Here is a 15,383-nt window from a genome sequence, read left to right on the forward strand (position 1 = left end):
AACTACCTCTGTCAGCACGTATTAGTCATGCTGTGCAGTTGGTGCAGTGGATAGAGTTTTGGGTTAGCATGCAGGAGGTCGAGGGGGTCGATCCTGGTTTGAGGCATATGTTTTTTATTTCGTAAATGTAGTCCAAGTTGTATGGTATCTGGCATCTTAATCGTCAACAGCGATTGCAGCAGGTCCTCTAGAAACCATTTGCACTTACATACTACGATCCTAGAAATGCTCGAACATTTGTTTTCATTGGTCAGCTTTGAAAGATACCCTTTCCACGTCGTGGGCGTGAATTTATTCGCACCACTTCATCTACTAAGTTAGATGAGTTACGTGTTAAGCGTTACTAAATTTTGTAAATGTAGGATACACGTGACCTAAGAAACGGTGTCTTACTGTATTACAGTATGTAATGTCCGATGGAAATCAGCAAATAAAAAAGTGCGACTCAACCCAGGATCGAACCCTCGACCTCCTGTATGCTAACCCCAAACTCTATCCACTGCACCAACAGTACAACACGACGAGTACGTGCTGACAGAGCTAGTTTCCCTACATGTGGTTACCGTGTTGCCAGATTGTCACTCTTCAACGTTCTTTTTCTGCCGGATATACTCGCAGGACGAACTTTTGTGAGAGACATTTTTTTATTGCCGGCATGTGTGGAGTCGCACTGCAACGCCTGAGTGCGCGAATTTTGCTTCACCCTGCATAATATTAATGAGTTTATTTAATATAAGAACACATAATTAATAGTACATAATTTATTACTACCTGTATATATGATGTCTAATCCAAAATAAGAGCCTCCGTAGCTCAGACGGCAGCGTGTCGGCCTCTCACCGCTGGATACCATGGTTTAAATCCCGGTCGCTCTAGGTGAGATTTGTGCTGGACAAAGCGGAGGCGGGAGAGGTTTTTCTCCGCGTACTCCGGTTTTCCCTGTCATCTTTCATTCCACAATGCTTAGTAAAGCTAAAGGTTCCACCTATTCAATACGTTATCGTAATGGTCTATTTAGAACATCACATATTTATTTAACTTATCATAAAATAAATCTTTGAGACCGGTTTCGGCAATCCACTATGCCATCATCAGCCATTGAGTTTTTTATAGCAAGGAACATTCAAAAATTTAAAAATATGCAATAGCAAGTCCTATTCTTACATGAAAAACATTAAAATATAGCTAAATAGCATAGGCCCATTGTACTATACAAATAACATGTCTTTTTTTGAAAAATACAATATTATTTAGTACATCTAAAATTATTTTTTATATATAATTGGAAAAGTCTATGATTTGGTGTAGCTTATGTACAATAGAATCATGTAAAATTGATAAAAGAATCTATTTTTGCCATTTAAACCACAGTTTTAAAACAACAAGTCCTATTTTACATGGAAAATATTAAACATTGGCTAGTTAGTATTAACCTTTTTTTATGTTATACAAGTAACATGTCTTTTTAAAAAATATAGTATTATTTGGTGCGTCTAGAATTGTTTTTAGGTGCTTAAAAAGACTATGGTTTGATATAGTTGATACACAGGAAATTTTCTATAAAATTGATGAATGATTCTATAAAAACCTCTGTCATTTTTTAAGCACAGTTTCTTAGTTCCTCATAATATGCGACTTGTACTGTTTTAGATAATAAATACAGGTTCTTCTTCCTTAAAACGTATTGACACAACAGTCTGTTTGACTATGTAAGGAGTAGCAGATTCTGATGTGTTTTTTCTTGTTTGAGTATTTGAACCTTGCTTCTAGTATTTTCCAATGTAAATAACTGTGTGGCTGAGGCCGAAACCATGGTTAAGATCTTGAATATGATTTTATGTCCCAGATGGAAATGGGCCGTAAATAGTGTTAATCTCGAACCAGTACGGACCTAAAAAAGGAAACAGTGAAATGAGTATGAGTTATTGAGAACGATACGCGGTACTATAGAAAAGAATTGAAGATATGAAACTCACCTCAGGTTGAATGTAACAGCGTGCAGAGAGAGTGAGGAACAACTGCTGAATGTCAAACGCCAACCAGCCGGCTCAGCTGTAAGGGGAAGGGGACGCAGGAGAGGTTGCGTTTGCGTGTGCCTGTGTGTCAGGGGGGCGTGGGCTTTGCCGGGGATAGTAGGCTAGCGCGCTACGTAATATTTTATGTACTGATTGATTTTTAGGAATTTTTAACCTGTTAATCAATGAAATAAGCATGTCAAATAAAATTGTAGGTTTTTCCGAAATATCATTTAGATTGTAATTGGGATTGTAATATTGATCTAAAGTAATGTAACATTGCTCTGTTAGGTCTAGGAGTGGGCCTTTATTTATTGTTTCGATGATGTCCAAGTCCTTGTTGATACCGTAAAAATTGTGTTTGTATTCCTGTACGTGCTGACCTATTGCCGAAAATTTTCTATATTTTATGGCATTGACATGTTCATTGTATCTGATATTAAATGATCTCCCAGTCTGTCCAAGGTAAACACTGGTACAGTCGTTGCAATGAAACCTATATACACCTGATCTATCGAATGGGTTTTGTATATTAACCGATTTGGAGTTGTAAAAAATATCTAAATTTCTGTTATTGGTTTTGAAGGCAATAGGTAACGCCACTGTTGTTTTAGACCAAACAGATTACATTACAAAAACACAGAATTTTTTTACAGACAAAACCTTCACAATCATAGATAAAGATCCAACGCAATCTATTCAAAGACAACTTAAACAAATTCTTAAAAATACAACATGCCTCTTTACTGACAGCGAAAAGAACAAATTAATTAATATGAACCCCAGTCTACCAACAGTAAAAGCACAACCTAAAATACACAAAAATGGTGTTCCTATACGCCCCATAATAAACTTCAGACCTAGCCCTCTGTACAAAACAGCGCAGTTTATACAACAATTTTTAAGCAAGCATTATACATTTCAAGCTAAGAAATCAATAAGAAATACTTCAGAACTAATTAAGCAACTAGAAAATTTCAAATTACAGGCACATCATACCATGCATTCATTCGATATCACCAATATGTACGCCAACATCAAACCTGAAAAAGTTATACCAATCGTTCTAAAAAATTTGTGCACTCACAGCAAACTTAGTCAACTTGAAATAGACGATTTCATACTAATCATGAAGTGCCTAACTAACAATAATTACTTCATTTTCAACAAAGTAATTTATAAACAGGACGGACTAGCAATGGGTTCGCCGGCATCAGGTATCTTAGCTAACATTTATATAGATTTTCTGGAACACACTAAAATCATAAATAATAAGACATTCAATAATATAGCCTTCTGGGCCAGATTTATAGATGATACATTTATAATAATGGATCAACGCACTACCGACGCCCCTTCCACCTTAATACATCTCAACAACATCGATAATGATATAAAATTCACAATAGAATCTGAAACCAATAAAACCCTAAATTTTTTAGATCTAACCATTACCAGGCGCCCATCCTCTTTTGAATACAAAATCTACAGAAAACCGACACATACAGCCACGACCATCAACACGATTCTGAACATCCTCCTAGTCATAAAAGAGCTACATACAATAATTTAATACAGAGAGCATTTAATGTACCCATGTCCAATATAGAACAATAAAAAGAACTCAACACTATACGCAAAATCGCATCTTATAATGGCTACAACAAATGTTTTATAGAACGCATAATAAATAAATTTAAACATCAACCCAATACTAAATTACAAAAAGAAACACACAAAACAAAAACATATGCTACTTTTACTTTTAACTCTGACATTTTCCTTTTAACCAACATTGTTAAAAAAAGAAATGTCAATCTTGCCTTTAAAACCAATAACAGAAATTTAGATATTTTTTACAACTCCCAATCGGTTAATATACAAAACCCATTCCATAGATCAGGTGTGTATAGGTTTCATTGCAACGACTGTACCAGTGTTTACCTTGGACAGACTGGGAGATCATTTAATATCAGATACAATGAACATGTCAATGCCATAAAATATAGAAAATTTTCGGCAATAGGTCAGCACATACAGGAATACAAACACAATTTTTACGGTATCAACAAGGACTTGGACATCATCGAAACAATAAATAAAGGCCCACTCCTAGACCTAACAGAGCAATGTTACATTACTTTAGATCAATATTACAATCCCAATTACAATCTAAATGATATTTCGGAAAAACCTACAATTTTATTTGACATGCTTATTTCATTGATTAACAGGTTAAAAATTCCTAAAAATCAATCAGTACATAAAATATTACGTAGCGCGCTAGCCTACTATCCCCGGCAAAGCCCACGCCCCCCTGACACACAGGCACACGCAAACGCAACCTCTCCTGCGTCCCCTTCCCCTTACAGCTGAGCCGGCTGGTTGGCGTTTGACATTCAGCAGTTGTTCCTCACTCTCTCTGCACGCTGTTACATTCAACCTGAGGTGAGTTTCATATTTTCAATTCTTTTCTATAGTACCGCGTATCGTTCTCAATAACTCATACTCATTTCACTGTTTCCTTTTTTAGGTCCGTACTGGTTCGAGATTAACACTATTTACGGTCCATTTCCATCTGGCACATAAAATCATATTCAAGATCTTAACCATGGTTTCGGCCTCAGCCACACAGTTATTTACATTGGAAAATACTAGAAGCAAGGTTCAAATACTCAAACAAGAAAAAACACATCAGAATCTGCTACTCCTTACATAGTCAAACAGACTGTTGTGTCAATACGTTTTAAGGAAGAAGAACCTGTATTTATTATCTAAAACAGTACAAGTCGCATATTATGAGGAACTAAGAAACTGTGCTTAAAAAATGACAGAGGTTTTTATAGAATCATTCATCAATTTTATAGAAAATTTCCTGTGTATCAACTATATCAAACCATAGTCTTTTTAAGCACCTAAAAACAATTCTAGACGCACCAAATAATACTATATTTTTAAAAAGACATGTTACTTGTATAACATAAAAAAAGGTTAATACTAACTAGCCAATGTTTAATATTTTCCATGTAAAATAGGACTTGTTGTTTTAAAACTGTGGTTTAAATGGCAAAAATAGATTCTTTTATCAATTTTACATGATTCTATTGTACATAAGCTACACCAAATCATAGACTTTTCCAATTATATATAAAAAATAATTTTAGATGTACTAAATAATATTGTATTTTTCAAAAAAAGACATGTTATTTGTATAGTACAATGGGCCTATGCTATTTAGCTATATTTTAATGTTTTTCATGTAAGAATAGGACTTGCTATTGCATATTTTTAAATTTTTGAATGTTCCTTGCTATAAAAAACTCAATGGCTGATGATGGCATAGTGGATTGCCGAAACCGGTCCCAAAGATGTATTTTATGATAAGTTAAATAAATATGTGATGTTCTAAATAGACCATTACGATAACGTATTGAATAGGTGGAACCTTTAGCTTTACTAAGCATTGTAAAATCTTGAGTCAATACGGACAAAAAATGAAGTTTTTAATACTAAATCTTTCATTCCAGCAATACTCTCCATTCTCATTTTATAGCATCTATCAGTCATTAATAAATTACTTTGGGAGTGGCGACCCCATCGTACTAATAGCCTATATCTGCTTCATTCATTCCATCCCTGACCCGGTCAATGACTGGAAAACAGGTTGTAGGTTTTTAATCCAAAATAACATTGCGCAACACACCGTAATATCCAGAAAAACGCTATGTACGACGAGAACTATGTAGAACCTTCCTTACATTGTAACTATGCACTCTAGAATTTAAGAGAAAATTGTTCGGTCATATTTTTCTAGATGCCTGGCCTGGCAACATATGTATATATAGAGGCAGTCTTGATGGTGGAGCGGAGTTATTGTTTAACAGGAGCTGTATTTTTGAGCTCGTATTGTGATTCTGCCAACATATTATAACAGTCAAATGTTTCAAGATGGCAGTCGTATTCTTCTTATTGTTTCGGAGTTGTGTTTTGTTATGATGACAGTTTATTAGGTTATGCGCCTAGAATTTGTGTAAAAATTTGTAAATAAATAGGTACGCAACTGACAGCATTTTGTGTGCATCTTTGTGGATACATCAACATTATGGGTGGGGATGTGAACCTGGTTTCTGTATGGGTGAACCTCAGTGTCACCTAATCCGAGGCATGAAACTTCTGCAAAAAATTTGAAACAGGCAACGATATTTTAATATTTAAAATTATGTTTACTTTTCATAAATTATAAAAATAATGGCGTGTAGCCTCCAAAGAGGCCCGGTGCGAGTCTTTCGAAGTGACCTCCACGTTTATGACGATGGGACCCTACATACGATGAATCCCGATGATGAAGACGGCATACATATCCAGCCCCTGAGACATTGGAATTAACCAATTAAGGATAAAATCCCTGACCAGGCTGGGAATCGAACCTGGGATCCCTTGGGCCAAAAGCCAGAGCTGGACTTCACAAATGATGACAGCAGACAACAGTTTTTTCTTAATTATTAATGTTTCTTATACTGCATTCCGGTATTAGAAATCCTGTTTCCATTTCCAATGTTTAGAAATGCTTATTTACACGACAATTCTACAACATTTCAATTCAAACACTGCATATTGACTAACCACGTGTTTCAGCTGTCAAAACTGAAAAAGAGACAGACATGTGTAGAACAGTATTCAACAACACACTGCCTGTTTTCATGGTATTTCAGTCATTCTTAAAAGAGTGCATGTTGGCAACCCTGTTTATGAAGGAAATAAATACAACATTGCCAAATGAAGAGTTTAAAAACATCAGAAAAAGCCTGTAATATCACGGAAGTTCTTTTGATCCTAAGGAATTGCTACATAATAAAATTTGCCACACAGGCACAATAGCAAAATTTCGGACTTAGTTTCTGGATATTAATTCCCCCCTCTCTCAGATACCATATGATGTCTTCACCCCTCAGTCACTAATTAAACATGGTCATCATGGGCTCCCCTAGTCACGAATAGTGTACCGTTCAATGTTGTAATATGTCAAGTAATTGTACAAGAACACAGTATTTTCACATCTTAACTTGTTCCTCGTGCCTTACTGAATAGACAGTATCTAACAGAATTCTTTTTCTCTTTACTTGTATTAATCAGTTGCAGTGCATTACACCGACACAGATAGGTCTTATGGCAACAACGGGATAGGAAAGGGCTAGGAATGGGAAGAAAGCACCCATGGCCTTAAGGTACAGCTCCAGCATTTGCCTGGTGTGAAAATGGGGAATAACGGTAAACCATCTTCAGGACTGCCGAGGGTGGGGTTCAAAACCACTATCTCCCGAATGCAAGTTCACAGTTGCATGCCCCTAGCAGCACGGCAAGCCCACTCAATTTTTATATATATTTGTGTCCTTTGTAAGTGTTTGTATATTTCTCATTTTAGTTTAATACTGTACATATTTGTAACTCGGCGCTTTGCTCTTGCTGAACCTAAATAAATTTAAGGGTGCCTACTAGCAAACTGACGATGGACCGCTTCTTGACCATAACCACCTGAACAACATCCGTGGTTAATGAGCACCACATTGCATTTTATAAATGGATCCATCTGGACAATAAGATATGCATCTCATCACAATTTACAATCATTGCTGAAAGATGATAAAAATCCTGCACATCTCTATTAATTAGTGGGGATAATATAAAATGACGAAAGAAACAGCATACTACCTCACTAATGATTTTCCTACTACAGCTCTTCAGTTCTGCCTAGGCTCTCTATGACAGCTGATGGTGGAGGTGTGAAGATCAAACAAGCCTTTGGGCTGAGAACTCAATACCTGTCTATCGTCCAATTTTAGGCTTCTTTTTCCATTCCATGAAATTAATAGCTGTTCCAGATCGCTACATGAAATAGCACCGCATCGAACAAATACCTATAGCCATTCATTCCTGGTCATGGAATACGATCTCGGTAGATAATAAAGAGTCATGCTCATCTAGGACGATTAAAACAGCCTACCATAAATTTCTCCAGAGTACATACAGCTGACTCGAATGCATGTACGAGTGAATGATGTGTGAATGAAACCAAAAATTGAATATTAAATTTAAGTATCCTAGGATATCCCATTTACATTTTTACTCTTCTCATTCAAGACTATGCACTGTTCTTAGAAATAGATAGCATAATAACATGGTTTTTAGCAAACTCAGATTTCTCATATACTTTTTTCATCAACAGTAATCAAATTAATTGCACTGCTGTCACTGCTAATGTGATTTACTTGTCTTATCTCATTAACTGTAATTGATTACCATGATATTTTAAATTAATGCTGTAAAAATCTAAACACTGTACAATATAACCTCGATTTTGTGCGACCTCGATTTAGCGTAAACCCACACTTAACGGAAGAAATTTCAAGTGATATAGATGTTGATTCCCATAAGGAATCTTGGTGGGTGGGCTATTTACCAACTGATGAGCCCAATTTAGCACACTGGGGCGAAACCAGGAATGAGTTGGCTGGAAAATTTATGATGTCCAATAACGGACCATTTATATTGGTATTAGAAAATTTTTCCATAAGAACAATGCAATTTTATCTTTGATTTAACTTAATTCACAGTGGGCAAACCTGCAGTTAGCATAAGGAAATGTTAAAATTCTGAAGTATTTATTTCTATTTGTTACGGTTTATATTGGAGCTCTCCCTCACATTCAAAGCCAAGGTGCCAACAACCTACGTAACAAACATTGGGAGAACATTTTTTTGCAAAAAGTGCACTGACAGCAGTTGTTAACTCCTTAGAAATAAAGGCTGAAGTAAACTACTGCTAAATTTCAATACTAGGAACTGAAATAAAATAGGAATGTGATACTTCTCCTTCTCAAGATACAGTGGTGTGCATAACTAATTTCAGAGGTTAGGTTATGTACTTTCGCATCTGGTTAAATTTCAGAAAGGCCCATGTAAATTTATAGTTATCATTACTCTACAGGCAGCTTCATAATACGTGCGCATAGACCTAGGTTAGGTGATGCTGTATGAAGTAATTTGCCACAAGCCTCTGGAGTGATACTATTACAACTTTTAAGAATGAAACTGTACATGCGTGTTCAGACTGTTGGAATTAGAAAATACCATACTAATGAGTAAGCCATTGTTTGGAAAAAATCCGCAATATTTTTTTTAACAAACCGATTGCCGTTTCCTACCGATTTTAATGCTTTTGTGCGAGTTTGGTATCTTTTCAGACTCTTATAGAAAATCGTGTATAACCTTATATGAACAACCTTAAACCAAAGCAGTTTTGCATTCACTGTCATAAAGAAGGGTTAACCATGGGCTCACCATAATCAGAAATAATAGCAAACGTATTCATAAATAACACTGAAACCAATTTCTTAATAAGAGACGTAGAGGTCGACCAAGTTTTAAGAGGTGTCCAACTAAAAGCAGCTACAGAGCTGGTTACAAACAGAGGATTATGGAAGCACTTAGTTAATTCACAGAGGCTTGCAGACTGAATGCTAAAAGGCGTAACAATGTACAATGAAGATGTACGTATGAGATGATCCACCATCTAGTAATCACATTTTCCTGTGTATATGGTGAGGATCATCAACCATAGCCTTCAGCAATATTCACCTGAGTTCTGCAAATAGGATATGTCTGTTAATCTGCTGACAGTGCAAAGGAACAAATTTGTTTTGCTGTACCCAATTAAATTTATTTTCCAAGAACAATCTGTGCCGAAGCTAGTTATGATGCAATACAGGTGTCTTGCTTAGATAGCAGGGGTAGTTTAACAGAAGAGGAATCTTCAGTGCAATCAGTACAAAGTTGTAACTAAGTGAGCGCCCTGCAAGTTTATACAAAATAATATCCACATCCACACTTCCTTCATCTGCACCCACATCCGCGAATGGTTATCTGCGGATATTGTAAATAACTTCAGTATATTACACCCAAGGTACTGAAATGGATAGATCTGTTAACACAGTAAAATAGGTCTGACACCTCGCATCAGAACCCCTACAGTCACAGGTTTATGAGGGATTTTTTCTTGCGACAACTAGTGACGTATTGACCTTCGTTCCTTCCTTCCATTAATGGCGGGCAGGAGCCAGTTAGGCTTAGGCTAGACTTACGGCTTTATGGTGTCAAGACTTTTTATACACCACCATTCTTCCATACCCCTGTCAAGAGTCACCTAATCACAAGCAAAAATAAGAGTATACCTGAGCGAGTATTAATAAACTTCATTATTTAGAAATTTTGAGCAAAATTATCTTCACGATACAGTTTGCATCCGCCAAGACATTAACTTAGCGGATATCCGCATCCATGTAGGGTTCTGACTACGGTATTGTGAGTGGGGAATATATCTCCTTGTTTTATTGCTGTCACTGTGTAAATAATGCGTGATGGTGCATTATGTTAATACAGGCAAAGATTTCTGAAAAAGGTGTGCTTCCTGTTGAAACCTCAGTTTAAGGTAAACCTCCATTTAAGGGTCCCTGTAAAAATTCTAAATAGTGGTTCTACTGTATGTTGTTAAGTGTAACCAAGGGCCAAGAGCCCTAACTTCCCTACTTTATAAAGACACAAATAAATATATATATACACACACACTTAGGAGCCTCCGTGGCTCAGACGGCAGCGCGTCAACCTCTCACCACTGGATACCGTGGTTCAAATCCCGGTCACTCCATGTCAGATTTGTGCTGGACAAAGCGGAGGCGGGACAGGTTTTTCTCCGGGTACTCCGGTTTTCCCTGTCATCTTTCATTCCAGCAACACTCTCCATTCTCATTGCATAGCATCTATCAGTCATTAATAAATCACTTTGGGAGTGGTGACCCCATCGTACTAATAGCCTATATATGCTTCATTCATTCCATCCCTGACCCGGTCAATGCCCGGAAAACAGGTTGTAGGTTTTCATTTTCATATACACACTTATAAAATGCAAGGAGATGCGTAGAATATACGGGGTAAAGTTTGGAGTTTGTTACCTTGACTGCTTTGTTCTGCCGCTGCAGCTCACGACAAAGACTCTCCAGGCGACTACGAGTGAGTACAGCCTTGCTGTGTTCCGTCTGGAGCTGCTCCTTCTCTCGTTGTAGGATGATCAGACGCTTCTCTGTCTGTTTCAGTGATAACTACAACAGACCATCAACAACGAATATTAAAGACTTGGGTAAAAGTCAATAGTTTACCTGAAACAATGGTCCATATCAAATATAAATATAAGGCAATGCACTCTTAGAAAAAAGATCTGCCAGCTGCAGAGCTTCCACATGGTATTTTCAACTAGGTTTCTAAACAAGACATTTCTGACATAGTTAAATCAAATTTAGCACAGAGGAGGAATCAGATTTGGCCAGAACATTTAAAGTAGTGTTAAACCAAGATCAAGTGGCTTTCTTGACACTAGACATTTAAAAATAAATAAAATGTTCATCAGTTCTGTGGTGTGCAGTGAACTTTCTGCAAGGTCTTGAAGTCATTCCCCAGGAGGTATGTTTCAGAACTTCCATCATCCTCTTCCACTGACCGTTCCAATTCAGGCTGGTGATCAATAATTGCTTCAACTCTACTTCTCCCCCCTCTTCATATGCATTCAGGTCAAAAAGTAAGTCACTGTCACAATCATCTTCACATTCCAAGAACAACTGCCTGCTTGTGAATGCTTATTAACTTTCAATTAGTTTTCCAATATTATCTTGTTCCCCCCCACTGTTTGTTCTCTCTTCCCATACTGACCTGCCATTGATCTTATCCTATTATGCATTCTTTTTCACATAACTATGCTAATGCACGCATTCCCCACCTACACATCCCTCCAGATACAGTTAAAAAAAAAAAAAAAAAACTGAGATCTAGACAACCATTATGGCAAACAGAGGACAAGCTTCTTCTGAGTTCTTTCAACATCTCAGATGCCTGGAAACGTCAGAGGAAAGAATGTTCTTCTCTGTTACACCATGAAGTTGTTCAAAACCCATGGCTTCAGTCAGCTCAGCAGCACCTGCCAAGATGTCAATGGAAAATACTGTATCAGATCAGGACAGGTCAAGGCAGATGTGGTGCTACACTCACCAAATGGTGCTGAACCTCATGGAACTGCATCTGTAGAGAATATAATAAATAAATTGGCAAAAGGGTTCACATTTTCAATATAATATACAGCCAAAACTGGTTAGGACGTTTTTGTGGGGACCGAAAAAAAAAAAAAAAAAAAAAAAAAAAAAGAATGTCATAAAGAAGGAACGTACAAAAAGAAAAAGAAAAACAATTTCACTGTTAAATTTAAGGTTAGGTTTAAACCTAAAAATAATTACGATAAAAACAAAGAAACAAGTGTTCACAATAATTAATGAAATAAATAAATAATACATTTTAAGAACACCAGCATACTAACACTTTAAGGAAAAACGTTCTTAGAAACGCGAACTATACACGTCGCTTAAAATTATGTTTAAAATTGTCACTGGAAAGTCCAACATCTGGGCGATTTTGCACACGTTTCATGTGTGGTTTAGCATCCACTTACTCAATAAACTTTAATTTTTCATCATCTGTAAACTGTCTAGCTTTCTTCTTCTCCATAACTTAATGTCCTGCAAACCACTATGCGTACGTACAGCAGGTCTAATAAGTTTACGGACGTTGTTACACATTTCATTTACAAACGTGAAAGCAAGCACCAACATGTCAGCTGTATACATAAGTACAGTAGGCCTAATTTACGTACGTTGTTACACACGTAAGTACAGTAGGCCTAATTTACGTGCATAAGTCACTCGGGCCTCTTTCAAACGGCGCGGGAGTAAAACGCGCCCGTGTGTATTAATATGCGCGGGTGCACCCGTTTCCACTGACTTACATACACAACAAGTCGAGTGGTGCAAAACTCCCCGCACTTTCCAGAGTATCATTTTCAGTGTGGTAATAAATATGGGCCATCGTAGTTTACACTTAAGAAAATACAAAAATACTTCACGCATGCTGTGTCCTTCACATTTCTTTAGAGAAGAAGATGGGTACAATTTTGAAGATACTCTCAATAACAGGTCTAAATGATATCACGCTTTCCCAATCACAAGACCACTGGTATTTCCGACATTAAAGTTATTAAGTTCTCAATGTCTATTTCGGGTTCCATAACAACTGTTGTACATCACACAGGAAAAGAATAAAAAGCACACGAATAACTTTTAAATTGAAAATGAGAAATAAATACGGTATGCCAAATGAGTAAGAGTGGGCCTACTTTTGTGTATCGTCTAAATCCATTTCTACTTTCTTACAGGTACACTATCGAGTTCTGTATTGCTGACGCGAGCAAGGTCGATCCGTTGTGTATGAGGACATGCATAAAAACTAATGATCCAATAACAAGTAAAAGTGGGCGTGGGACCGCGACTCACCACAGACTGCCCGCTCAAACATTTCTCCCGTGCGCTGTTACTCTCCACCTCCGCATCATCTGAAAGATTCTTAGTTCTTAGTTTAGGCCTAGGCGGACCGACGGCTAAGCGTGGAAGCGGGTCGAACCCGCGCCGTCTGAAAGAGGCCTCAAAAACATAAAATTAAGTACCAACACGTCAGACTCAAAGAGAATAAGACTGGCTTGGGACTGACGCCACCTGCAGCTGTAGGCTTACATGCAACCACGCTCCGCAGTCGTGAAATTAAGTTCTCTACCAAATCCTTATCAAGGCCCGTCGGAATAATGGCGTAATAACCAGGGAAACGCACTAGAGGGGGAAGTCCTAACCAGTTTCGACTGTATCAAGTAAGTGATATTACAAAGACGTCTTTGCCTGAGGTCCTAAGTGAACTTAAAGACATCATATCATGACAAAATCATAACCATAAATTTTGTTATTATATGTAATTTAATGTTATAATTATTCCTGCAACAATGTCTTTGTTAAACATATGTTTTAGTTATCACATAATCTGTTTAATTTTTATTTGGCTGAAGATGGCCACTAAGTAGCTGAAACTAGTCCCAAGACTGATGTAATATCACTTACAATACTGTATTGAAAAGGTAGACCCTCTTGTCAATTTATTTCTTATAAATGCACTTCACTACAGAACAAAATTAAGTTTATAGCTTATAACTGTAGCGAATAGTTGCAAACAGTTCAACATATTTATTGTCTTTGAGTGCCGACTTCAAGCTTTCCATCCGTGTTCCGTATCTCTACAGGGTCGAGTATGAAGGGATACAAATCTTAGCAAGTTTTTACGATCCGATGTCCTACCTGATGTCAACCTCATCAGAGATGGTGGTGATCATTGTTTTATGAGGAAGTACAACTGGGCAAGCATCCTCTAAATAACACTAATCAGAGAAAAAAAATAAAAAATAGAAGGGATCCAACACGTCAAAAAATGAAGGTATTGGGCAAGGAAAGACAAGGGCCACAAAGGGCATGAAAATGAAAGACGCCCTAGGCCTCGAGTGCTCTAATACCATCGGGGTTGGAAAAGAACAAAGAGTTGACCAAGGGAGGTCGAATAGGATAGATGAAAGTGAAGAGCCTGGCACAAGTAAGTGGAAGCAATGCCAAGAATCAGCTGAGGGCCCCATGGTCGCCAAACCACGCTCCCAAGTTAGGAACCCCTGGGGCCCCTATTCGTTGCCTCTTACGGCAGGTAGGGTATACCGTGAGTGTTATTCTACCGTACCCCCCACCCACAGGGGGAAAGCCTCATCAGAGGAGTTAATGAGAAAATGCATGATGTGATGTATATGATTGTAGGACGGGAGAAGGTGAAACCTGGTGCTGGCACATAACCTACTCCTGTCAAATAGTACCAAGAGGTTTGCTCAAGGCTCAACGTCCACATCCGAGAGACGAATCACCAACAGCGTCATAACTTATGCCCTCACTCCATACAAGCACTGCAGAAAGGTTTGGAATTAAATCCAGGATTTTGGCACACAATCTAGCGATTAGAAATTTTATACCACCACCTTTCCTACCCTGTCGGCCATTATTCTGGTGGCAAAATTTTTCCGACCAACAAGACTCTCAACTGGCTAACCACAGTGTCAGACCATACAAACTTTACGCCTTAATGATCAAAACATGTGTCAAATAGACAGCATTTACAAGAAATGAAATTCACTTTTAGCCTGTACTGTCGACCTGAAAAAGTGTTATGGTACTTTTAGGAGAATTCCACCTTTCAAAATTGAAGTTGTGTGTGTTTATATTGGGTTTTTGACTGGACTCCATAGTTTTTAATTCAAGATGCACTGGGCGAGTTGGCCGTGCGCGTAGAGGCGCGCGGCTGTGAGCTTGCATCCGGGAGATAGTAGGTTCGAATCCCACTATCGGCAGCCCTGAAGATGGTT

General features: G+C 37.6%; 1 protein-coding gene across 3 annotated transcripts in view; it reads right to left on the reverse strand.

Annotated features, from left to right (window-relative positions):
- Positions 1-15,383, reverse strand: part of LOC136884929 (alpha-taxilin) — a 67,712-nt gene that overhangs the window by 36,958 nt on the left and 15,371 nt on the right. For all 3 annotated transcript variants that reach the window (XM_067157250.2, XM_067157249.2, XM_067157251.2), the window contains exon 4: positions 11,020-11,166. In XM_067157250.2, the coding sequence (XP_067013351.2) occupies positions 11,020-11,166 (147 nt within the window). The remainder of the gene's footprint in view (positions 1-11,019; positions 11,167-15,383) is intronic.

Source organism: Anabrus simplex, chromosome 13 (assembly GCF_040414725.1).
Source record: "Anabrus simplex isolate iqAnaSimp1 chromosome 13, ASM4041472v1, whole genome shotgun sequence".
NCBI classification, from domain to species: Eukaryota; Metazoa; Arthropoda; class Insecta; order Orthoptera; family Tettigoniidae; genus Anabrus; species Anabrus simplex.